Here is a 26,671-nt window from a genome sequence, read left to right on the forward strand (position 1 = left end):
TTTTATGCTGGACATTACTCAGTTTTACTAAATAATCTTTTGGATTGATCACACTATTTTTTTCTGAATATAATTAACTTCAAAACTTCAAAAAAAAAAACAACCCAAAAAACCTGTATAAAGGGCCAGGACGCTACCATTATTGGTTCTGACAATAATGATATACAACATTACTGCGCCGCTGCAATGTGCTGTTTTTCAGTCATCATAATGTGTGTGTAGTTGTGTAGCTTCCTTGTAAAGACGACGAATCAGCGAACCGTGATGCTTTGAAGAGCTCCATCAATTCCTCCAAATTTAATCTAAAATGATTGCTAACGACCACTCAGCCTTGCAGCAGCTGATTAGGATGTTCTTTCAATAATGCGTGTGTAGTTGTGTATGTTATGTGGGTGCTTTAGACATCTTGTTTTCTTATGAGATTTTCTTGCATATTAAATTCATTATTTAACTGTTCTTAAATGGTCCCATAACTATTCCAACTGCTGGGGTACTGCAGCTCCAGGGGGCAGCAGCTTCATGTTAGTGATGGCCTTAGGTCAGTGTTTTTCTAACTTTTTCAGGCTGAGTACCACCTAACCCATTTAACAGTCATGGACCACCTAGCCTGACATTGCCAGGTTAGGCAATGTCAGGCACTTTGAACCTGAAAATTCAAATGAAATGAAAATATTAGTCTCTTAACTCGCATATTGTTGTTTTCTTTGTTGTTGTGGTGCTGTTTGGTAAATGTGACCGGCCACAACAAAACCATGAACGGGTCTACTTGGGTATTTTGAGTTACTTAGATTCTGAAAGTGTCTAAGCTTTCCACTGATATCAAACACATGGAAATAATTGAAAAAAGTTGTTCTTTTCTACCTAGTGTTGTGTGCATTAACAACATTTAGGCTCCACATATTCTCCTAATCAATTGTAGACCTCACTTGAAGGCCCATCAGGGGCAACTTAAGAAGTACCACCTGCTACAGTAGCTAGAGGCTCTTTTCTACACTACCATTTGATTCCAAGTGGCCGTCTATCTTCCTTCAGTAGCCAAAGTATTCCCTTACAGCGGACTTTATTCCTTTAGACAGGGTGAGGGGTGGGGTGTGCAGAAGAGGGGTCGTCATGCAGCAAATGGCAGCTGAGATTCTACCTCCACTTTATCTCTGACCAGAAAAAAGAAACACTTATTCTGGAAGAATGGTATGAAAAATGTTAGTGGTTTGAAACAGCGACTTTTTCATATGATGGTATGCCTCGATACCAGTAACTGGCCCGTCCTTGGTTGTTGTTAAAGCCAGCAAAAGCCGCTTAGAAAAAAAGCAGGGAAAAGCCAACAAATGAAAATGTGAGTGTTTATGCAACAATCATGTTTGTTTATTTTTTTATTTAGTATACCAATTAAACAATCTTATTTGAACAAATTTCATCTTGCTTACAAACGTCTGTATTACAGCTAATATCTAGCTTTAAAATTTTAATAAGCATCAACACAACTTTTAATGCTTAGATCTAAAAATCTGCATTTTAATAAGCTTTAACACAATCGCCAGTGCAAAGGCAGTGAATGGACAGGCCTGATTATTGTCATGAATTGTAGTGTTTGTGGTGGTGAGGATGGATGGATGGATGGATGGATGGATGGATGGATGGATGGATGGATGGATGGATGGATGGATGCAACTGGACCCAGGTTGAAGTGGAAAGTGATGATTTTAATGGACAGATTGAACAGAAATCCAGGTAGTGCAGGTGAACGAAGAGGCTAAGGAACGAAGATACCACTTGTAGCACTGGAGCTAGCACTGGAGCTAACACTGGAGCTAACACTAGACAATGAGACACAACTAATGACCAGGATCCAGCAGGGGGCAGGTGACACAGGTGAAGCTAAATACACAGGGAGGTAATCAGGGGAAACAAGAGACAGCTGGACTCAATCAGGGCAGGAAGACAAAATTAACTAGAAACAAGACACACAAAATCTACATCCTCACAATTATAGGGCTAGAAATCTTGTTTCAATGCCATTTAAAAAAAAAAATAAATCACCTACCTTTTCACCAGGGGTTCCAGGGGATCCTGGAGGTCCAGGTAATCCAGGAAGCCCCTATGAGGATGTGGAGTAATGTCAGAAAAACAACATAAATCCATTTGGTTTGTTGATTCTACTTCTGATTTTTTTTAATATCTGCTTGATGTTTTGCAGTTTTGTTAACTGCCTCATCCCGACACTGTTTTTGCCCTTCAATATTGTGGTTTTTTTTTTTCTAAGTTCGATTTTCTTGAGCCACCTTGAAAGTTTGATCTTACTATCTTACCGTTTGTTCTCTACCTTGCTAATCCACTTAGGGCAGGGGTCTCAAACTCCAGGCCTCGAGGGCCGCAGTCCTGCAGTTTTTAGATGAGCCACAGGTACAAAACACTGGAATGAAATAACTTCATTACCTCCTCCTTGTGTAGATCAGTTCTCCAGAGCCTTAATGACCTAATTATTCTGTTCAGGTGTGGTGCAGCAGAGGCACATCTAAAAGTTGCAGGACTTGCAGCCCTCGAGGACTGGAGTTTGACACCCCTGACTTAGGGCCTTTTCTTCTAAAGTTTTGCATGTATAAAAATAAACTTGATATCACGAACAACCCTGATCTTCAAAGCAACATGCACACAGAATTGAAGAGCAAAGTGAGGAGAATCGCAGGTGCTATAAATTTAACTTACCAATGCGACTAAAGATAAAAGCATGGATGAGTTTCTCTGGATCTTGTAGAGAAGGACAAGATCTCATGAATATAATGTCTCTCAACCTTAGAGTTAGCCCCTCTGAGCTAGACTGATCTTTAAAGCAGTCTGCAGCTGAGTGGTTGAGGAGGTTAATCACTAATATTATTAGGGTTTATTTAGTAGGACACAGCTGCAAAAGGATTGCATCATTTTAGCATGTTACAGTTTATGCTTTTTGTAGGAGAAAAAAATAATGACATGAAGTATGCGCTAGGACTAGTTACAAGTTTATGAAATACCCATCTCATAAGAGGAACCTACTGCTAAATAAGGTTTCTATTAGTATTTGCAGTTTTAGTTCATTTTAAACTAAGATGTTCATGTTCAACATCTGGCATCCTTCATTAGCACAACTGAATCTGAGTTCTTGATTTGAGCAATCCTCCAACAACCCACCATATACTGAGGGATGAACTAAAATCACTTACCATTAGGGGCATACTGCGAATGTTCTGTAAAGAAACATACTATTACTAAACTAGTACAAGTTTTCTTACAGGAATACAATACATACTGAAATAATGGAATACATTTTCACTGTTCTGGAGATCAATCTTTCCTGGCTGCCCCGTTGGACCTGATGGACCCTAAGAAACAGGACAAAAACATTTGGAATCTTTGTGGACACAGAGATAAACGTTTTTTGATTAGCAATGAGAGATGAAATCCTAAATTTAAAAAAAAATTCTATATGGCAATTATGTATTATTAAAGACTTACTCTTGGGCCAGCAGAGCCTTTGGTACCTGCTTCCCCCTAATAGGAAATTGAGCACTATAACATGTCTGCAAAGTAATTCTCCTTATTATTTTTTTAAATGAGTGGTTTCAGTTTTATGTCTTACCTTATTTCCCTTTTCGCCCTAAAAAATAAACTTATTTAAGTCTCTTTTTTTTTACAGCAGTAACTGCTGAGCTAAAAGGTAATCATTGATATTTATCTCACCTTGGGCCCCATTAGACCGATTAGTCCTGGTGAACCTGGCTCTCCTTTACTTCCCTTAGCAAAAGTGCTTGGCTCTCCCTTTTCGCCCTGGAACACATAGAAAACATGTATGTTTCTTTGGTAATACATGCATCCAGGTGTTTCTGTTTGTGTGGGCAGGATATTGAAATGCTTTGAGTATACTGGTTGGTTGCAGTGGTTCCATTTTCTTGCAGTGAGGAGATTAAATGGTATTACAAATGTTTTAGGGAATTTGTTGTTTTGTGGAATATATATATATATATATATATATGTTTTTTTCATATCCATATTTCCAGCGCTCCAGCAGCCAATGTAATAATAATGTCAGACACAGGTTAATGCTCAGGCACTTGAGTCTTTCCAGTACAAATATAAGTCATTTTTATCAGTTATTCAATTTTACTTTAGTGTGCTGTTAATTACTTGGTCTAAATGGTCTGTTTTTATTGAAAAGAACAAGGGCACTACTTGTATGAATAATGTTTATATTTATTTTCAACAAGAAACGATTAAAAACTAAACTAAACTAGTACAAGTTTTCTTAACTCGCATATTGTTGTTTTCTGCACAATATTCCTAACTAGGAATATTGTGCAAAAAGTCAATTCTTTGTGGTTTTGTATCTCAAGTAAAGCTGGGACTCACCGGTGGTCCGCTGGGACCATTAAGGCCAGGGGAACCAGGGGCACCAGGGAGGCCTGGGGGTCCTGGGGGTCCTTGTAATCCGGGTGCACCCTGCTGAGAGACTTTTGAGTTACAATCGATTTTGAAGACTAACAAAGCTATTAATAGTCAACTCTTTACATTACTGCAAAGTTTACATTTAGTACATTATTTTTCTATTTAAGGGAAAGAGTTGTAAAAGTTTTTAAGGCTTCTGCTAGAAGTGACAATATAGTTCATTTCAACTAAAGTAATGAAAGCAAGTTCAAATGATTTCCATTAAAAATATTAATGGAGAAGACAGTTAATGACTACGACAGACTGGCAACCTGTCCAGGGTGAACCCCGCCTCTCGCCCGAAACGTTTGCTGGACATAGGCACCAGCACCTTCTGACCCCATGAGGGACAAGGGTGTTAGGAAATGGATGGATGGATGAACAGTTAATGATCAATTTTATTTATAAAACCCTTTAAACATCCAAGGAGGTTCCAGACAGTCGATGATGGAGCATGCAGTAAAGGAGTCCAGTTTGTACATTTCTGACCACCTAGAATGAAGATCATCCAGAACCAGTTGGTAGCAAGCAAAAGAAGGGTCCCCATAATGTTCTCCACAAAGGTTAACCTGAATATGGTCCCAAGGTGAAGACACCAAAGGAGTCAGAAGAAGAGGGGCTGCGGCAGGCTGGCCAGTTTTCCCACTGGCACGGTTACGCACCAGCTCATCAACGTCTGATTGGGGCCAACAAACGGATTCAAGGCAGCACGGATTCAGGATGTGGACCCAGTCTTTGTTGCTCTCTGTGTCTGATGATCCTCTGTCCGTCATCTTCATCACTGACATAGTTCTCGGCATGGCTCTTGACTTTAGGCTGAAATAGTACTGACTCAGCCAGAGGCATGTGACTGAAAAACCTTAAGTGTCTGGAGTGGGATGAGAGCTGTGCCCACATGGTTTGTGCAAAGCTTGCATGAAGGCTATGAAGTCTGTATAGTATTTATGGGGACAACAGCAGGATCATGGCGTGCAAGAGAGCAGAGATATGAAAGCCCCCATGGGACAAAACCTGCAGTTGCGCATACATGTCTCTATATACCCTCTCACAAACACAACCAGGATTGTTGACCATCTCACTGGCAGACCATATTTTGTGCGCCTGCAACACTGTGTGTCTTCACGCTCTATACAACCAACATCAGTCCTGTCATTTCAAGACGTTCTCCAATGATTCAGCTGTAGTTGGCTGCATCAGTGAGGGTGATGAGGTTAAATACAGGGCTTCTCTAGGCAACTTTGTCACATGGTGCAAGCTGAACCACCTGCTGCTCAAAATGACAAAGACTAAGGAACTGATGGTGGATCTGAGGAGGAGAACCAGGATGCCAGTGGCCCCTATTATCATCCAGGGAGTCAGTGTGGACATTGTGGAGGATTATAAATATCGGGGACTCCACATTGACAATAAACTGGACTGGATCAAGAACACTGATGCTGCATACAGGAAGGGCCAAAGTCGCCTCTATGTTCTGAGACGGCTGAGTGACCGATGACAAATAAAACCTTGCAATATATTGGGCATGTCACTATTTATTTTGTAGATGTTTTGAGTTAATTAGCTGATTAGTATGTGATTCCACAAGTTTTCAATATTTAGCTTAGCCACGATATTCTTCTTTTCTGGGTTACTGAATTTTATTAACGAATGAATAAAAAAGTAGTAATTTGTTTTGATGTAACAATTCATACCAGATCTTTGCTATGCAAAATTCTTTTAATTGTTAACATATAAAGACGGGATGCCAGGTATTGAATAACAGCAAATCGTTTTGGTTTGAACGCGGCCAAAAATGTTGAAGCCAAAAGATTGTTAGTCAGAAGGCAGAGGAGACAAAGTTTGTGGCATGTTGTACATAAGGCTTAACAAAAAATAAATATTGTCTGGACAGATTTTTACCTGGAGGCGTTTTAAGATTAGATGGTTTATAGAAGGCATGTTTCGCAGGGTCATGGGCAACACCTGTAGGAAGAAGTCATAAACAGACTTGACCACCATGCAAAAAGATCATGAGAAGGAAAAATTAAACAGGTTCAAACAAGAATGAAAAGGAAAAGAATGAAAGGGGAATGTAAACGGACCACAACAACGGAAATTAAAAGGGGAGGGCATAACCAGAGTAAAGAACATAAAGAGGGAAAGGAAGCAAAACGTATGTGCAACAAATGCTTGCAGCAAACTTAGGGATAGAAATAATAAAAATACATATTTTTAATGTTCTTTCTTTGAAAGGACTACATTCTAGAGATCAAGCAATCTTGGCCAAAAATCAGAATTGGTCAGGATTGTCTTTCATGTCTTAGTAGTGAATAGCAGGTGAGACACAGAAAAATATTACTGTTTCTTCTTCCTATTCATTAAATGCAGAAACATTTTGAATTTCTATTAGAATATTGTTGAGATACATTTCCTTGGTCTAGACTCTAGAGCACAATGCTTTTTCTTTTATGCTACTTCAAAAAAAAAGGCAATAGATTAAAATCAGAATCAGCAAGTCAGACCATAAAAAATGGTAATATGTATTGGTCTGGAAAAACCCAATCAGTGCAGCTGTAATAAATTCAGTACATGTACAGCATATGTAAAACTAACACTGAAAAACAAAATCTTAATTTCTTTATTTCTGGACTTTTTTTTTCCATGAATCCCATCCCATAAAGCTTGAAAGACTTCCATTTTATTTATTTTTTATTTTTTTAACCCCTCCAGGGGGTATTTTGTGGGCTCTAGTGTCCCTTATATGAAAGTAGGCTGACAGGAAAGGGGGAAGGAGAGGAGGGAAGACATGCGGCAAATATTGCAGGTCCGGGAGTTGAACCCACCCCAGCCGCGTCGAGGACTCAAGGCCTTCAAACATGGGTCGCACTATCCCCTATGCCACCCCTACGGCACGCCTGATTTCCATTTTCAAGAGGAAGATCAAACCAATACTCCCTTCATATCTGCACGTGCTTTTTTTTACGATTGTTGTGTCTTTTAAGTTTCATTTATCTGTGTAACTATTTTTGATGTCTGCTGCTGATTTTCTGCCTATCTAGATCACAATGGGACTTTAACCCTGGTGAAGCAATAGAAAGGAACACGCTTTTGAAATACAGTCAACATGAATAATATCAATGTGAAAAAGAAGAGACTATTTTGAAAAACCCAAACCAATCAAATTGCTGTTTTCAATAACTGTACTTATGACATGTGTCAGCATCTTGTGAAATAGAAGCAAAAAAACAATCTTACCCGGTGTGTTAAGTCTCCACATGCACCCTGGAGGTAACAAAAAAAAAAAGAAAAACCATTCAGTAAACCTCAAAGTATCTATTTCAGATATGTTGTAAACATTACACCAACTACACATTTTAAAGTAAACATCAGCACTTGTTTTGCATTTGGCAGTCTAGAAACGTTTGCATCCAATTTGAAATGCAAACCAAACTTGACTGCTTTGTGTAATAACCAGGCTCTAAATTGGATTAAACATAAACATATGTATTGTATCTTTATTTTCTCTCTCCCTGAAGGAGAGACATTGTTTTGTGAACTTATCTTCCACCGGTCCTTTGGAGGTTTGGACGCGCATATGACCGGTGAAGTGTGACCTACCGTGGCCTCCAGGGGGCCTCCAAGAGTATTTTCTTCTTTCGTTTTGCCCATATAAAGAATGATTTCTACATGATCAAATACATATTATTGTAAAACAAATCAAATGAAATTGTGTGTTTTTGTTAATATAACCACATAGAAATCATTACAAAAAGAATATACTGTATATAAAATCAGTTCCACTTAGGGGGCCCTCAGCAGCCGCCCAGTTTGCTTATGCTTTGGGCCGGCCCTGGATGAGACATTGGATTCAGACATTCAGACTTGGGATCTGGGTATATATAATAGGACGAAGTTGAACTCTGTTTCTATACAGAAATACTTCTTAAAATTATAAGTGAATTGTGGTACTGTGATGCGAATGGCAGCATCTCTCACCTTCTCCCCTTTGAGGCCCGGCTCCCCCTAGAAATAAATGAAAGGGAAAATAAGTTTTCATTTTTATTATTTTTGCAAAGATATCAGGTTTGCTATCTTGTGAAAAAGAATAAACAAAAAAAAAAGTTGCGAACTCACCAGGTTTCCTTGAGGACCTCGAGAACCCTAAAAGAAAAGAAAAGAAAAAAAAATCAGCAAAACAGTTCCTCTTTATCACGCCTTCAATTAAAACTGGAAATTTTATTCCTCTTTAAAGATTCAAGCGGTCAAACAATTCAAATTATTATTAGCATATTGTGGGTTGAAACAAGTAGCCATGCTCACCGTGTCTCCCTTTTGTCCTTTTTGCCCCTGAGTGAACATAAAATGTTAGGTTAGGTAACACAATGAGAATTGTTACATTGTGTTGTTAAAGCCCATAAAACCAAAAAGAGATTTTAATTCATCGAGACCGTAGCCATGACACTCACACAATAAACAAGTACACAAAAATCCACCAACTTTTATTTTCTTCTAAAAGAAAAAAAAACAAAACTCACAGGCTTTCCATCCAACCCAATAGGACCCTATGAAGAAGAAGAGAAATGTTTAATCCAAGTCAATAGACAAATCATCATTAACAATGTCTAAGAAAATCTTAGCATCAGACGACGAAAGCAGTGCTTTCAACAATAATAGGGGAGAATAAAATGCCAAGGAAGAAAAGTGAACTCGTCAACATATAAATAATTGAATTTCCTGTTATTTCAAACCTGTAAGAAAATTATGTTGTCATGTGTTTAAGCTATTTAACTTCATATATATCTAGTCCAACATGTCAGAGTAGAGGCTCTAAAAACAAGTCCTCTTCCTCCTTCATGCTTGCTCTTCCTCACGAAGATGTTCTGCGTGCACTCTCTATTGAAATTTTGAATTAAAAAAAAAAACAAACAAAGCAAGCAAACATCAAAATTAAACAAAAGTGGATTTGCCAGAGAATGGGACCTAAAAAGATTCAAGCGTCGAAGATCTCGTTGATGTTAAGGAATCCTTGAACTTTCTTTCTGACGAAGTGGCAGCAATATGGCTCCATAAAAAAAAAAGAAGAAAAAAACCATTTTGGAGCTGGTAAAAGAACTGAAGTTGTTGAGATTAGCTAATTATTAAAAGGACAAACAGATCGCTGTGTTGGAGAACCAAGTGTCCGATTTTGAACCATGCAACAGGATAAACGATGTGATTGTCACCGGGCTGCGAGTCAGGCCCTGTTCGTGCAGCACTAAAAATAAACATTTTTAATTTTGAGTACCTTTTCACAACAAATATTTTCATTTGCCTTTTGTCTTTTCCATGATAGGTTTTGGGGGGGGAGTTTTGGCCAAGAGAAATTAAGTGAAAAGTAATTTGGCAGAAGCCATATCAAAACAAGAGAAAGGAAAAATATTTGTTAGAGTTATAAATAAATGATGAAACAGAACCAGACACAACGACGGTCAGCTTCAGTTGAGAAGAACCAGGAATGTGAAAGCAGAGAAATCCCCAGTAAATGAAAGAAAGGAAATAAATACTACCGAGGATAACTGATAGATAGTTTTAAATCCAGAGGGCCCCATCAGAGCCCCATTCTGTCCAGTACTTTCATAGACCCAGGACACGCTGGAGGGACTATGTCTCTTGGCCTGGGAACACCTTGGGATTCCCCCGGAGGAGCTGGAACAAATGGCTGGGGAGGGAAGACTGGGCCTCCCTACTTAGGGTGCTACCCCCATGACCCAACCCCGGATAAACAGAAAAAGACGGATGGATGGATGGATGGATGGATGGATGGATGGATGGATAGCTGGCTGGCTGGCTGGCACCTTCAGTGATGCATTTCCTCCTGATTGATTTTCTTTTAAAACCTTTTGTTCCTCTTCAGTTGCAGATCAAAGCTTAAAGGTAAAGGTTAAAGTTTGGGTCGTAAAGAATAATTTTTTTTTAGCTTGTCACTAACTTTGATATGAAAATCCAGCAGTACTGCAAAACATTTAGACCATTTTCCTTGTATCTTGGTCACCATTCTTTATTGTATTTCTTACTTAGCAATTATTCAAGGATTCTATGGATACAACTGTGGCGTATGACATTACTGTAAACTAGGTTTTGTGATAAAAGACACATACCTAATGCAAAGTATGAAGGCATGTCATTTCATTGCTGTGAATTATGGAGTCTTCACATTCATTTCAGTGAAATTTCCAGGTGGTTCATGCGTACCCATTCCATCTGTCTCACTAAAAAACGTACAAACACTTACTGGGAAACCAGGGAATCCTCTTGTGCCAGGTTGTCCCTAAAAAGAAAGAGGACCGTAAAAAGCTACACTGTTAATAATCTGGAATGCAAGAGTGCTGGATTGTAAAGAAAATTTGATCAATTTCCTTAGCTGGGGACAAAATTTATGACTTTTTCTGCTTTCTGAGATTTTGAAAAGACTTGGAGTTCACACTAACAGACTGGTCCCAACAGATTGTTGCTTCATGACAAAGACAAGCATCACACACTTTGCAACTGCTTTTGCTTAGGGATCAAAGGCTACAGGATTAATCAAACCAACTAAACATGACTGAAAACATTTAGCTTCAGAGGTAAGGGTACAAATAACAACATACCGTTATGTATCAGATATCAGGTAATGTCAGAGTACAGACTATACAGTTATAACATATGCTAAAGTTAAATCAGACTAAACTTCTCCTAAACCTGTTAGTTTTTAGCAGGTTTAAAAATGGCAACCTCCATGGGTGAAAAATATAACAAAAGATATACATTTTTGAAGTAATTATGAGTTTTGGCATATTACAAACATCAGTACTCACAGGAGGCCCTCTTGGTCCAATGATAGACAAACCAGGCTCCCCTGCCGTCCCCTATGAACAGATAACATAAGAAAAGTACACACCAGAGCATAGACATGTATATATATACGGTGTATATATATATATATATATACGTTTGCAAACGTTTTTATAAAAAAAAAAACGTCTGCATACCTACATGCTCAATTTTATACAGCTGTGGCCATGGAGGTGATTGGAATGCAGGGTTTCCCCCAGTGTATTATAAGCCTGGCGGGCCACCAGGCTTTACTTGTGCTCCACCAGGCTAAGCACTGCTTACTTATTTAAGTCTTTTTAAAATGTTTGCATTTTTAAGACTTTATAGTTGGTGTTAAGGTGTTAATCTTTTTTCAATGACACATAATCATCAAGTGATATTTTCAAATTTCCTGTCAACTTTAAACACTTTTTAACTGAAAAACATGGCGGGCCGCTGGATGAATGACTGCCTAGCGAACCAACCACCGGGCTTAACAAGTTTTCTGGGGGAAATCTTGGAACACCTGATTCCAATCATTTGGAAGGGTGAGCAAATACCTTTGGCAATACAGTTTATATGCAGGGACAGGGAAGATGGTCAGTAGATGAAAGGATGGATTGAGCCAAATACAGGGTAGTATGGGGTAGATGATGTTGTCCAACAGGGCTGACAGCTTAGCCGCCATTCTCCTTTCACTCACCACCTCCACTGGGTAAAGAGGACCAGAGAACAGAGCTGGCTATCTGGATAAGTATGTTCAGTCTCTTTCTATCACCAGCAGAGACGCTACTGCCCCAGCAAGCCACACCACAAAAGATGGCTGATGCCATAATAATCATAGCAGTTCCCCCTGGACCCTAAAAGACCTGAACCTCCATAGCAGGTATAGTCTGCTCTGACCTTTTGGGAAACTGCTTTTGTGTTATGAGTCCAGTTCAGTTTGCTGCTCAGATGATCCCCAAGGTTCTTGTAACTCTGAATAAATAGACTGAATTCTCCTGCCTTCATCTTTTGGGGAAGCAGCATCAAAACCAGGAACTTAAAAAGGCTCAACAACCTGTTGAAAAAAAGGTTGGTTCTGTAGAACCTCTGTAGGTGATGGTGCAAAGAAGGGTTTTTACATCAGACCAATACAATTTAGGACAACTCATTGAGAGACAATCCCTCATTGTCTCTCAATGAGACAGTGAGAGATTGTCTCATTAAGACAATCTCTTAATGAAACTGTCATACAACAACAGAGTGTCTTCAGTCAGAGGCTCCTACAGATTCACTGTAACACAGACCACTACAGGAGATCCTTCCATCAGCCTCTACAACAACTCTTTGAAGAACCTCGAAGTAATATGAGTTACAACAATGTTTAACTTCACTTTCAATCAACAAAGTATTTGTGAACTGAACAGAATTAGTTACTAAATAAACTACATCTACTTTCTGATAACAAAAGTAATGAAGTCAATGTTTAGCCCAACGAAAACAGATGTAACATGAAACCTGGAGAAAAACTCTAAACTTCCTCATCCCCAGACAGACAAATGCTCTTCCCTTTGTGTGAGATGTAGTCCACAATGTTTCAACTCAAGTGGTGCAGTTCACACAAAAATGATAAAAGTTGTCACTTCACCACATGGAGTTCAAAGACAGCGTCTGATGTTACTTACTGGAGGTCCTGCAAGACAGAGAGAGATAAAACACTGAAATTGACCTTTCAGTAGAACATACACGGGAATCAAAATTAACACAAGGAATGATCACATACACACTTATCTCCAATTAAGTCTGAGAAATGATTTAAAAAACAACTTTACACTTAAAATATCCAGAAAATAAGCCCTTTCTCTAACTACTGACATGTGATCCAGCTACTGAAGAAAAAGACAATCATTTATATATTGAATGGTAAGTGGAGACTCATATCAAATTAATGAACAAATGGGATACTGAAAGATAACTTCAAGACTGATTAAGTAAAATAAAAAATCTGTCAAACCAGAGCTAATTGTTCATTTTAATTTCATGACAACTGTATTGTTTGTGTTGTTTTTTGTCGTTTTGAAAATGGATCTTGATCGTCTCGATTAGATTTCATTTGGGATTTAACAAAGAGTTAAATCCCGACTCTTTGTTAGAGTTGGGAAAAACAAATATGCTATAATTGATTTCAGCAACGTCGGGCAGGATTTATCCTAGAATAAATCCTAATGTGTTTGCCTTGAGAACCTTGAACGACCTTGAACAGCTATGCTCAGTTAGTGGGTTAGTTGGCTTTTGGTGTCAGGAAGTTTCATCAATCTTTGTATGGCAGGAAATTCACATTTTTGACTGACCCCCATCCTTTTCCAACCATGTTGTGACCTCATGCTGGGATTCCCTCTCCTGCTGCATTAAAGCAGCAGATGTGGACGAAGGCTTTAGAGAAGTGACAAAATCACCTGTTTCAGCTGTACAGGTAAAAAAAATGGTAACACTTTATTTGAATGGGTGTGCATAAGACTGACATGGCACCTGTCATGACCATGAAGGAGTCTTTATGAATGTTTATGAATGTCATGAAGTGTCATTCGGTAAATAATGACACTTTTAATGCAAATTTTAATAGAACTTTGCATTTAAAGGGTCATTATTGACCAAATAACACAAAGTTTACACTTTTAATGCAACTTTTACTGCAACTTTGCATTAATCATGTCATAATAGTATTTACCAAAAGACACTTCATGACAACGGTTGTAAATACTCCAAAAGACTCCTTCATGTTCATAACAGATGTTATGTCATGTTTATGACAGTGTCATGTCAGTCTATGCACACCCCTTCAAATAAAGTGCTACAGAATAAAAGACACCCAAAATGACCCAGAGTTATAGGCAGTCAAGGGCATTATTGCAAAAGGACAACATGTTGCCACTGCCGATGTTTGTCTGAAGCCACAACTCATGAGGAAGATGGAGCTTTCTGTGCAGTCGGGGACACAGTGGCAACGACAGAATGAAAAAGATGGCGAGAAGCTACTAATGGTGGCCAGGTGTTTTTGCTGCTGCTGCTGCTTGGGAATGTCAGTCAAGCTGTTTATAGTAAGCATTGGGCTCAACAAAATGTCTCAAATGTATTGAAATGGTGTGTTACAAAGAAGGTCCCTCACTATCACTTTAAACATCCATTTATTATCTTCCTACTTGCTTTGATTTCAGGTTAACTTCTGCTAATGCTGTTAGCTCGGGCTAATATAGGAAAGAGTCGATCACAATCCTATCATGTTTGTTTGTTTTGCCATATATCTCATCTATAGTGGCACATGAAAGCTTTGAGGTGGTTAGCCTCAGTCCAGCTATTTCATGAGCTGCCCTCCTCAGCCTCAATGAAATTAACTTGCTGTGTTTTGCTTATGTTGTTTTATTTCCCTTTTTCTGGCACATTTAGAACAAGTGTGAAAGAGTGTGATATAATGGTGAAACCTGAGAAGTGTTTTCTTTTCTTTAAATGTTCCAGCCATGCTAAGGTCTCTGGTAAAGTCATCTTTCCCCTGCCACGTTCTTCTACTTCTCCAGAGAGCCGACGCGCTGCAGTTGTTGCAAAACAAAGACGAGCAAAGAAGAAACATGTATGCAGATTCACTGGTTACTAGAGGAATCTTAAGATACTTTTGGTCAATGCGTAAATTCCTATGACGAAGAAAAGCAACAAACGCAAAAACACTTTGTTTCTGTTATTTGTCATTCTAATTTTACAGCAGTCTGACATGCACTGCGACTCAAAGCACAAGTCAGACTCCTGTCACCTGCAGAAATACTCGATGGCTCTGCAGTCATCGGGTGTTTTAGAGATGGTCAAGAAGCTTGAGTACAAAGAGCTGATGGACTGCTTTATGGCTTCGTTCACACTGCAGTCTGAATCTGATCTTCTGATGACAGTCTGAACAACACAGATCGGAATTTTTTCTAATGCAACCCAGGCCACTTAGATATCCGACACGCATCTGATATTTTCAAATGTGACCTAACGTCCAGGTCGCGTTCATCCGACCTGAACGTCACTGATGCTCGACAAATGTCACCATTCTGCATCCTGATACGTGAAAGCGGGAAGACGGACTATAATGAGGTTTAAGTTGTTAATATGCTGCTCTGGTCGGAGAACAACTTCAAAATCGTAAGCTATGCTCCACCGTTAGCATCCATTTTTACTTCCACAAATACTGAGCACTACTTCCTGTTTTTATGATGGTTGGCAAAAAACTGAGCATGCTCCCTCTGTGTGATGTCATTGCACCCTCTCCTGCGCATCCGGGACACTTTCAGGTCGTTTACCCATTCACACCGGAAAACACACAAAGGTCGCATATATTTGGAAGTGTGAACGACCAAAAAAATACAATTTGACAAAAAACTGGAAATGGGCTGCAGAGTGAACATAGTCTACGTGTGTGGGAACAATCATCTAATCTTGAAGTGGAGGTGGTTGAGGAATAGAAATACTTTACTGTTCATTTGGCAACAGAGTGGATAGGAGACTCGTCAATGAATCCAACTATAAGAAGGGACAAAGAAAGGCTCTACTTAATGAGGAATCTCAGATTGTTCTGTGGTTGCACCGAGATACTGTATGTCTTCCATAAATCTGTTGATGAGGGCGTCATCTCTTCTGCCTTCATTTGTTGAGGTAGCAGCATCAGAACCAGGTTCTGATAAAGGGAAGACTGTGGATGTGACGGAGCAAAGAAGTTTTTCACATAAGATCCAGAAAATGACGGACAAACCGGAGCATTCTTCACGAGCGTGGTACACAACAGTGTCTTCAGTCAGAGCCAACACTATCCATCAGCCTCTACAAAAACTCCTTGAAGAACTTTTAAATATGAGTTACAACATTTATTTTCCCTTTGGGATCAATAATTAGCTTTGAACTGAATTGAATCACGGAAGAAGAGATTTTCCAAGTCTTCTTCCTTTCTCTCTGCATTCCAAGGAAAATGTCCAGGTTAAGCAAACAACACAACGGTCATTTAATCTCTTACTTTTAGTTTACAGAATTTCATGACAAGTTAACCAATGTTGTTGTTTTTTTTTCAATTGCTGATACAGTAAAATTCAAGGAAGCTGACTGATGATATTTCAGGATACAGTTTTGTTTTATTGAAATATGATTATTAGAAATAATCATATTTGGAATATGTTGGAATATTCTGCCAACACTGCGGCAGAATATTGTTTGGCTAACACCTGAAATTTTGAAATCAACATTTAACGGCGACATCGACCAATAGGAGGAGAATTAAGTGTCTTTATCTATTTTTTTTAATCTGACCCCACTGGTGAGCTTCCTGAATACGTCCTGTTCTTTTTTAGGGATAACCATTATACACTTATACAGTTTCCCTTTTGAAAAAATACAACTAAATCTTACTTTTGACGTTCTACAATACTCAGGTTTGGGGTTTTTCAGTGTTTGGGTATACTGAGAGGACAATCATTTTTCAACAAAGCAATCCTCAAAAATACATCTTGCCAAGTGATTATGCCACAACGTACGTATGCATTGCACACATGCATCAGCATGCTGCCTCTTCCTGTTCTCTGTCTCTGGTTGCCACACTCTCCCCAGTTTGTCTATGCATTGGCAGCTGTCCTGTGAATATATCAAAACCACAGAAGGTGATACGCTGTGGGCTTTTCCTGTCAACACAAATGTCAAGGTGAACTGGCGAGTCTACTTAAATAACGAGTCCCATGACCCTGGAGCGCACTCACCCTGTGTCAGCTGCATCGGGCATTGTTTAAAAATCTCTTAACTCAAAAAAAAAAAAAAAAGGGGGAGCACCTTGACAGATTCAACAACTTCTGAACAATAAACATGAGGTATAGTTGAAACAGATCATTTTATTTTCAACATGTTTCTAAATGTCTATGAGCTGTTTCTGAAAAAGGAAGAAAAATATCCCACTTGTCACATCAACAAGAAAACGGATAGGAACATTTTTTATTAAAACCACGTCTCAAAACGTATTCACTCCCCCATCCTGATCATTGTGTTCAAGTACTCTAAACACGTTCATGACTATAGCTGTAACAAATTATAATAATAAATATTAATAGTCCACAGCGGCTGCTGATCAGCCATCTTGCGTATGTGTGTTTTCTTCTGTGTCTATCTCCAAAAACCTACAGCAACGTATATAAGATGTATTCTGGATAAACTGTAACACTATTATTTTCCATGAGTTGTGTCATCTTTCAGGGCTTGGAATAAATCAAATCCCAAAAATAGGCAAAATCATTTTTCCCACGTATGTCACCACTCAAGAAATGTTGAAATATCAAAAATGCTTTACTGAATACCTTTAGGCTACACACAGTTTAATGCCCAATTTCTCTGTTCTCTTGTGTTAGAATATAATTTGTTTTGGAATTTCTACCACTGTGTGCTGCATTGTGATTTGCTGGTTGTTTTTCACTCAAGCTAACTGGACACAAAAGTTATCTGTCTCTGATTGGCTGGAAGTGTGGTCCATTGACACAGACATGGCCACCGCTTTCTGCTGTTGCGCTCTGTGGAGCTGTTTGAGTTCGAGACTCTATTCCAACATGTAAACACACTGAACACATTTTCTGTTGCTACACTTAAAATTTTGGGAACTCAAAATTTTTACAAACAAAAAAAAAAGTCATTAGGGAATATCTTAATCAGACAATGCTGTAAAACCTTTTAAAGAATTTGTACTGATAAAAATAAAAAAGTGAAATCATATCACCTATTTTAGCCTCCCTTAATTGTCTCCCTGTTTAGTCTGGAATACAATTTAAGAACCTCCTTCCCAAGGATAAAGTCCTTCATAATCAAGCTCCGTTATACATCAGAGATCTGATTGTTTCACTTGTTCCCAACAGAGCACTTTGCTCTCAGACTGCAGGTTTACTGCTGGTTCCTATCATTTCAAAAAAAAAGCAGAATGGGAGGCAGATCCTTTAGTTGTCTCCTGTGGAACCAGCTCCCAGTTTTAGTTCATGAGGCAGTAAGACGAGGCTTGAAACTAACCTTAAAACTTAAAGTAGGCAGTTAGATTGCTTTAGGTTATCCTGAGCTATTTCTGTAGTTATACTGCCGTAGAATTAGGCTACTGGAAGATAAAATGACCACATGGTTCTCACTTTCTTCTTCTACTTCTTCAATTTACATTATTTGCATTTGTTGACTTTTTTGTTTTCTCTCCGTTTCTTTATGTGTGTCTGTTGAGAAAACTTCGTTTTATGACTGCCAATAACTGTGTGCCTCACACACTTAAGTGTGACATTTACTGTCACACTTACTAAGTGTTGATAAATGTGACACTTATTGGGACTTGAGCGTGCAGGTGTTAGGTAATCTAATGTTACCTGTCGTCTGCATGAGGTAACATTAAGTAAATTAAGCTAAGCTAAACCGTACCTGAAAATAATGCCCATCTATACTTTATGCTTAATATTAGACAAAAACACTCCTATTACCTCTCTCAAGAACCGTATATACTCAGTTGTTTGTGGGGGCCATTGGGGCTCCCAATGATTACTACTTTTAATAATTACACATTCTCATTCATTTGACAAACCTGAATCAAAAGAAAAACAGAGTGCAGCATATGTCATATTTTGAAATCCTACTGTATTCCATTAATAAAAAAAAGAAAGAAAGAAACAACAAAAGGCACTCTAGCTTGTAGCACATTTTTGATCCCAGAGGTGTTAGCAGCAAAAGGCTATCGACAGAGCAGCTAATTAGAATATTTTGAGAACACAGTGGTCTACATGTACCTTAGTAAAGCTGTTACTCTGGCAGCTGCTTTGGTATTCGTGGCTCTCAGTCAAGGGTTTATATTTTGGGACACTGAGACAGCTGCATTTTCCTGAATAGCACAACCACAGGACACACACTTCTTTCAGCTTACAAACTAAATGTTATAGAGTGGACAGACAGCAAGTGGCAAAACAGTCGATATCCACTGGCAGGCTTCAGTGCCTGCCAATAACTCCTCCTGAAGGATAACAATGAGATACAGTAATTATCAATTATAATTCCCTATGGTTAAAAACACCATTTTAAAATAAATAACTCAGCTAAACAGAGAAATTTCCAAAACAGAAGAGCAATCAAATCCATCTTATGGCGAGCTTATATTATAATATTTTGGCAATTTATCTTTGATGACACTCTCCAAGTCTGTTTGTAAATTCTGACTCAAAAATGACTCATTTACTTATTTATCCCATGGCTAAAGACATGTGCTAAAACAATACGGTGCAAATACTGCAGTAGTGAAAACCAACCGTGTACGCTGCATTCAGAGCCCTTACCACAAAGACTACAAGGCTCCACTGTCTCTGATGGTATTTGTAAAAAGCTAAATTGACCACAATCCACCACCGAGACAGCTGAATGTACAGAAATACGCAAATCTTGGAGTAAGATTTGGAGTATAAAATCATACTCCAAATCTTACTCCAAGATTTGTTTAAAGAGCAACTTTGGTCAGGAAAGAAAATGCTGCTCTTTACAAAGTGATCACAAAAAAGCGAGACCTTTTCAACCTTTTCAAAATGGATGGACATTTGATGGAACAATGCCTGGACCTTGGATATGTGTCTTAGAGGACCACATAAGTCTCCTACTACAGATTACTACAGAACCAACATTCTAGTCAATATACAACCTTGATTTCTACTGAAATCATTCATTAGTGTGGCATTTTTTTCAGTTTTGAGTCTAATTCAGAGTTAGCTGTGGGCAGATTAAATAATTAAATACAGTACATTTTACAAGTTACTGAACAGTCCATTTGCTTTTAGCTAATTTAGCCCTTCGTGTGACAAGGACAGTCCCAGCAATCATCACACCAGTCCTGATGAGGCCACAACATCCTGAAATCGTAAGTCCTACTTTTTTCTTAGCCGTTTGTTCTGCACTCTGTCAAACACAAGGACTTTCTCCGTTTAGTTGCTCTACTGTTCTATTCATCGTTGTGAGGTGGAAGAGGTGGAGCTTTGTAAAGAGACACTGGCCCAATTTCAAGTCCAATTTCTTACACTAACAGGGTGCACCAATTTTGACATTATAACTTTAAACATGCTTAAATATAATTGTACTGCAATACACTTTTAAGAAAAATATTAAAAATAAGTGTACTTTAAGTGAACAAAATATGTATTTGTTCAAGTGTACCAATGAAACAATATACAAAATATACACAAAATGCAAGATATTTTGTGTATTATACATCACTGCTTTAACCAGATATCACTGCTTAAACCTCAGACTGCTTTAAGATGACATCACTGCTTTGACCTTACATCACTGCTTTAAGATGACATCACTGCTTTGACCTTACATCACTGCTTTAAGATGACATCACTGCTTTAACCTCACACCACTGCTTTAACCTCATATCACTGCTTTAAGATGACATCACTGCTTTAACCTCACACCACTGCTTTAAGATGACATCACTGCTTTAACCTCATATCACTGCTTTAAGATGACATCACTGCTTTAACCTCACACCACTGCTTTAAGATGACATCACTGCTTTAACCTCACACCACTGCTTTAAGATGACATCACTGCTTTAACCTCACACCACTGCTTTAAGATGACATCATTGCTTAAACCTCACGTCAGTGCTTTAAGATGACATCACTGCTTTAAGATGACATCACTGCTTTAACCTCCCATCACAGCTTTAACCCCAGAACCAGAACCAAACGAGGAGAAGCAGCATTCAGCTTCTGTGCACCACAAATTTGGAACAAACTTCCAGAAAACTGTAAAACAGATAAAACACTGACTTCCTTTAAATCTCGACTAAAACCCCACCTGTTTAGGATTGTATTTGAAACGTAATCAACTACACATTTAATGACACAAACTTGACTTAATGTCATGTTTTGATTGTTGATTCTATGTTGAAATTGCACAAAAATCCGTGAGGGACGACTGAGTCCCAGAGTGAATTTCCGTGAAAGAGGTGTATGGAGCCTTGTGCCAGAAGCCCATTAAAATGCTGTGTGCATCGTTTTAAACTGTGATTGTGAGCAGGAGTGGGAATAAAAATAGCAATAGGTATTTTGTTCCATATAACACAGTAGGAGTGTAACAGGTAAATCTTTTATGGATGCAAACTCGACTAAAAACCCACCTGTATAGAATTGTATTTGAAACGTAATCAATTACAAATTAAGTTGATGGAACTTGACTTAATGTCGAGTTTTGATTGTTGATTCTATGTTGCATTGTGTTTCTGTGTTTGATATGATGTAAAGCACTTTGAAATGCCTTGCTGCTGAAACGTGCCATACAAATAAAATTTGATTGATTGATTTAACCAAACATCACTGCTTTAGCCCAGAGGTTCTCAAAGATTTTCTGGATTACACTAAAGTCCCCCCCCAAAAAAAGAAAAAAGATGAACTGGGCACACATCGTTCAACCAGACATAAACCTATACACATATTTCGTTTTCAAACTCCACTGAAGTTTATTCCACACTGCAGGTTGCAACAAAACACACTAAAAACCATCTTTACACTTTTGTGTAACTGTTTTTTTTTTTCATTCATACCGCTTCCTGCACCCCCCGCCCCCTACCCAACCACACACACACACACCCACACGCCGCCAACTCATGCACACACACTTTGGTAACCACTGCTTAAACCATACCTGGAGGACAAAGGCACCTTTGTGGAGCATCTCGGACCTCCCGCGTCTTTGACATCTGTGTTGCCAGTTTCTACACAGACAAAGAAGGAAAAAAACCAAAGTCAGAAGTCTGTCACTGTTGGTATATATCGCTGCACTTCACTTATTTACTGTAAGGCTAGCTTGCTGTCTCTTACTCTGCAGACGTGGAGTCACAAGACCAATGTGTGGGATCATGAGCGCCCCCTGCAATGAGGCAAAGCAACTGCCTGCTTCACCTGGAATCTGTTCTTTGCCGTTTATGATCGCTACTCAGCACACGAAACACGTTACACACACAAAAAAAACACTGTACATTATGTACATAAGCTAAATTATGGAAAATGAATTCATATATTAAATGTTTTTTAGCCGTTTTATTGGCAGCCAGTGCAGTTAGCGAGAGGTTGATCAATCCCAGGTGAGGCTCAGCTCGCTGCTGCCTCACCAGCTGCACTTCTGAGCACTTGAATGGGAAATGTGAAAATTGAGCGATTTTGAAGAAAAAATAATCAAAATTGGTTAAGCTAAATGAAAGATAAATACTTTATAGTACAAACCACAGGGTGAAAAAAACAATATAAATTATCTTATCATTATATATTGTTCTTCCATAATGACAGGTGCCTTCCCTGACCGCACGTCACTGAGGTTTTCTTAAAACAAAACAAAAAAAACTCATCCAGGTAATGTATATATGTATATAATCTATATCTCTTGTTATAACCCCTTATAGTCCATACATACATAGTCTTGTACATCTGTAAATAAATATTTATATCTCGTAGAGCACTTCTGGATAGATGCAAACTACATCTCGTTGCTTGTACTTGTGACAGTGCAATGACAATAAAGTTGAATTCTATTCTATTCCATTCTATATCTGATTTCAGAGAATATTCGCTTTACCAGTCTGACTTAGCCCCTTTTTGGAGAACAATCTCTCTTTTGTTCTTAAAGTTAGGTCTTTAAATATAGATATTTAACTAAAGTACCGAATGGACACCAGCTACTGTGACACCTCCACCTCCTGCGAGGCAGAACACGTGGCCTGATGGGTTTGCCATTCCAACGTTCTTTCACAACACACACCTGGCTTTGAGACCCAGGGCAGCGAGGTTTATCTGAGAGAAGGCAAACTATTTGCAACCCCCGAGTGTGACATCTGACATTCTGCCATCTGAGAGGCAGAAAAGAGACCGTTTCAGACCATAAATGAATTGACAGGCAGAACATTCAGTTGCCGAAGGAAGGAGGTTGTGATCCGGTCTCCAGGGGTTGCAGCGTTGCAGAATAGCTGGTTGACTCTTTTTGAACTAGACCAGGGAACTTGTTTCCCTGAATCTACATATTTTCTAGACATACATGAAAATATGTATGTCTGCTATAAGTCTAGCCAACTAGAATGCCAATGATAATTCAAAATTGTTTAGGATTGTGGAAAATTTAGACATTGGAGGCATCTTTCCTGCCTCTAATGTCGTCCATAGTGTTAAGATCTTTTTTTAATAGCCCAAATCTTAAACTTTATTTTCTCAGTATTTATTTTATTTATTTATTTTTGACAGGCACACTTACGACTTCACAACACCAGGTAATATCTTACTTTTTAAATATTGTAAATAAATGCCTTATAAATTGTAATATTTCCTCACAAATGTATACCGTTGGCATCGGAGTTTCAAAGTTTTTATTCTTTCAAAGTCTTTTGGAGAAAATATTGCTCCTTCATTGCCATATTCCTTTCATTTAATTTAGAAATAACCTTATAGTTACAGTTGATGTTATAGATAAACACAAATTCAAATAGGATGAAACAAACTTTAGGCGTACCTATTTTTCAGTCATTCTTCAAACCGAAGACTTTTATCACCCAGTTTTTGGTAGAAAGAGAAGGGGAAAAAAGGATAAACGATAAATCATACCGATGGAAATTGTTGGCTTCGTTTTAATTTATCATACGACGAATTGATTTGTTCATTATTGTAACAGGCCTAGCTGGGCGTCATTGCCAAAGAGATTCCTCTGCTCAGTGATCTCGGCAGTCTGGCAAAAGCAGGCATCCTGCTCCATGTCGACGTCTGGCCTTAATCCTTCCAAACTCACCAAAACCCCTGAAGTATTTCAAAGACTTTTTGAGGGACTTGATTATTTGTCTTGACCACATCATTCTGAACTTCTATCGAAATATAATCTTATGTTGGAACAAAAGCAGGCAACTCTGATAAATCTACCAGGTAGGTCACACTACACATGTTCTTCATGAACCTGAGTAACCAGCTTACTGGTTTACGGCTTAAACCAACTACACCCAGAAAAGGCCATCAAATCTATATCACGCGACGCACTGGTTGAAATCGACTCAAGTTGTGTCACCAAAATAAGTCAAAGATTCTCGAGAGACTTTGTAACTAGTTCTGTCAACTACATAAACTACAATTCCATTTTAATAACAGCAGTGCACACCTGTACAGGCTTCACTGTAGCTTCAAAATGAAACCAGCAGCACGGAATATGGCCAGAAGAATCAAATATCCTCCTCCATGTGGAAGGATAGAGGATACAGAAATTATTCTTTGAGAGACAATATTAATGTAATATTAATTAGCTTCAAGCCCTGAGAAGGGAAAAGACAAGATGTCTGCTGATTATCATAGTTTACAGAAAAATTAAATACACCCACCTTTACTGAACTAGTCTTTACTTAAGGCATTTTTTTATTATTAAGATATGAATATGTTACCCACCTCATTTGGGCTTATTTGTGTCCTTTAATAAAATGTTATAGTTGTAGTATTAGTGTTTTGTTGTTTTTTTTTTTTTTTGCGTTACCTCCTCCAGTAACTGGTCCACCCGACTCATAATAAGGGGCTCCACCTGCTCCAGAGTCATCATCCAGGCGGACAACTTTGCGTCCTGCTGCTGCTCCAGACTCAGTATCCTGGACTGCAACTCTGAGGTCCGCATTATCACCAAAACGCAAAGTCCAAGGGAAAGGACGGACACGGACACGGCGGCCAAGATCCCGTTCAGGTTCCTCCAGCTGCTCCACAGCGGCGGCTTCAAAGGTCGCCGTCCTTCCGCCTGATTCCTCCTCTTCTCACCGGCTCCATCAGGCGTTTTACGCCGCGGCTCATCTTCCATTCTATACGTTAAACTAGAATGACTCGCAGTTCTCGTCGACGTCGAAGCAAACGCAGTCTTGGGGATTTGTGGTGCCGCGGCGTGTTGTTTTTTTTTTCCCACGGTGCGGAGGAAACTTTCGGCGGATGGTCCCTCACGTCAAAATTTTTTTTTTTGCTCTTTAAAAGTTCCTTCTCTAGCGCATTAAGTCAAAGTATGGCTCCGAGTCCAGGAATCTTATGTCATTTGGCTTTTTCGTTTAAAAAGAATAAAATAAAAATAAAATTCCGAGGTTCCAAATTTCAACGAAATCTTTTGTCGGTTTTGTGCTTCGTTTGTCCAAATAGCTTTTCTCTTTAGAAGAGAGCACTGAAATATATATATATATATATTTTTTTTATGGTCAGCTCACCTTCAGTGAGCTCATTTCAAAGTTCGCCTTCCTCTTCTGTGCTCTGGATGCGGAGCGGCGGGCTCTTTGCTCTCGTCCCTCCCTGGAAGCCTCCGCTGAGGGGAGGCTTTAGGTTAAATGCCGGAGGGGTATTCATAGCAGGGCTGCTGCCCCCTTTGATCCGCACACTTGGTGAGAGATATTTTTAGGGGTGTGAAAAGCCAGAATCCACTGACACAAAGCTGGTTCGCCGACAGTGTTGCTGTGATTCGGATATGCCCATGCAGATGTAGACGCACATACACTACCACACATTTTATTTAATTGATGGATTGGAACAATTCTATGTATGTATGTATGTATGTATGTATGTATGTATGTATGTATGTATGTATGTATGTATGTATGTATGTATGTATGTATGTATGTATGTATGTATGTATGTATGTATGTATGTATGTATGCATACATACATACATACATACATACATACATACATACATACATACTTGTATGTATGTACAAGGTCCCCCCCCCCCAGAAAATCGCTGCGCCCGGTGCTCGGGTCAGCTAGGTCAGTCATCCAGCCGGCCGCCATTTTTTGGGTTAAAGAAATGTTTAAAGTTGACAGGAAATTTGAAAATATCACTTGATAGTTACGCTTTTTTTTTTTTTTTTTTTTTTTGGAAGACTGTAAGATTAATATCTGAACAAAAGCTATAAAGTCTTAAAAAAGGCAACATCTTTTAAAAAAGAAGAAGAAGAAGAAAAAAAACAACCCTAAGATAAATTAACAATGCTTAGCCTTGGTGGGGTCAGCTACAGGAAAAGCCTGGTGGCCCCGCCGGTTGTGAACGGTAAGAGTGTAAAGCTCTGACCATCTGAATAATAACGTCAGTAATCCAGTAACTGTGTCCCTTCATTGACAACACAACCCGAATATTCAGTTCATGTTTTATGGCACCTGAACGTGCCTTCCGCCGCTATTGTTTGCAATGAGGAATTGCACCTTTTACTTAAATGCTTTCGCGATGCGTCATTGTAATGTATGTTTTCCAAATGTTTCACCTGGAAGTCAAATACTCTTTGTGAGTGTTTTAATTTTGTCATGTTCCGTGTTTTTCCTGTGTATTTATCTCGAGTTTCTGAGTTTCCATGTTGTCCTGTCTTCCCCTTCATTGTCCC

The 26,671-nt window shown here is 38.8% G+C and overlaps 1 protein-coding gene across 2 annotated transcripts in view; it reads right to left on the reverse strand.

The window, feature by feature from the left end:
• LOC102233417 (collagen alpha-1(XIII) chain-like) overlaps positions 1 to 25,596 on the reverse strand; it is a 46,859-nt gene extending 21,263 nt beyond the window's left edge. Inside the window, exons 1-19 of one of the 2 annotated variants that reach the window (XM_005806572.2) lie at positions 24,805 to 25,596; positions 21,955 to 22,024; positions 14,724 to 14,828; positions 12,930 to 12,937; positions 11,265 to 11,315; positions 10,703 to 10,738; positions 8,967 to 8,993; positions 8,752 to 8,778; positions 8,566 to 8,592; positions 8,428 to 8,454; positions 7,687 to 7,713; positions 6,352 to 6,414; positions 4,378 to 4,470; positions 3,712 to 3,798; positions 3,611 to 3,628; positions 3,487 to 3,522; positions 3,297 to 3,353; positions 3,195 to 3,218; positions 2,042 to 2,095 (exon numbers count right to left, since the gene is read on the reverse strand). In XM_005806572.2, coding sequence (XP_005806629.2) covers positions 2,042 to 2,095; positions 3,195 to 3,218; positions 3,297 to 3,353; positions 3,487 to 3,522; positions 3,611 to 3,628; positions 3,712 to 3,798; positions 4,378 to 4,470; positions 6,352 to 6,414; positions 7,687 to 7,713; positions 8,428 to 8,454; positions 8,566 to 8,592; positions 8,752 to 8,778; positions 8,967 to 8,993; positions 10,703 to 10,738; positions 11,265 to 11,315; positions 12,930 to 12,937; positions 14,724 to 14,828; positions 21,955 to 22,024; positions 24,805 to 25,116 — 1,149 coding nt within the window. In that variant the 5' untranslated portion in view covers positions 25,117 to 25,596. The remainder of the gene's footprint in view (positions 1 to 2,041; positions 2,096 to 3,194; positions 3,219 to 3,296; positions 3,354 to 3,486; positions 3,523 to 3,610; positions 3,629 to 3,711; positions 3,799 to 4,377; positions 4,471 to 6,351; positions 6,415 to 7,686; positions 7,714 to 8,427; positions 8,455 to 8,565; positions 8,593 to 8,751; positions 8,779 to 8,966; positions 8,994 to 10,702; positions 10,739 to 11,264; positions 11,316 to 12,929; positions 12,938 to 14,723; positions 14,829 to 21,954; positions 22,025 to 24,804) is intronic. The other variant, XM_023327674.1, reaches the window with a different exon arrangement.
• Between the last annotated feature and the right edge of the window lie 1,075 nt (positions 25,597 to 26,671).

Source organism: Xiphophorus maculatus, chromosome 22, assembly GCF_002775205.1.
Source record: "Xiphophorus maculatus strain JP 163 A chromosome 22, X_maculatus-5.0-male, whole genome shotgun sequence".
Classification (NCBI taxonomy): Eukaryota; Metazoa; Chordata; class Actinopteri; order Cyprinodontiformes; family Poeciliidae; genus Xiphophorus; species Xiphophorus maculatus.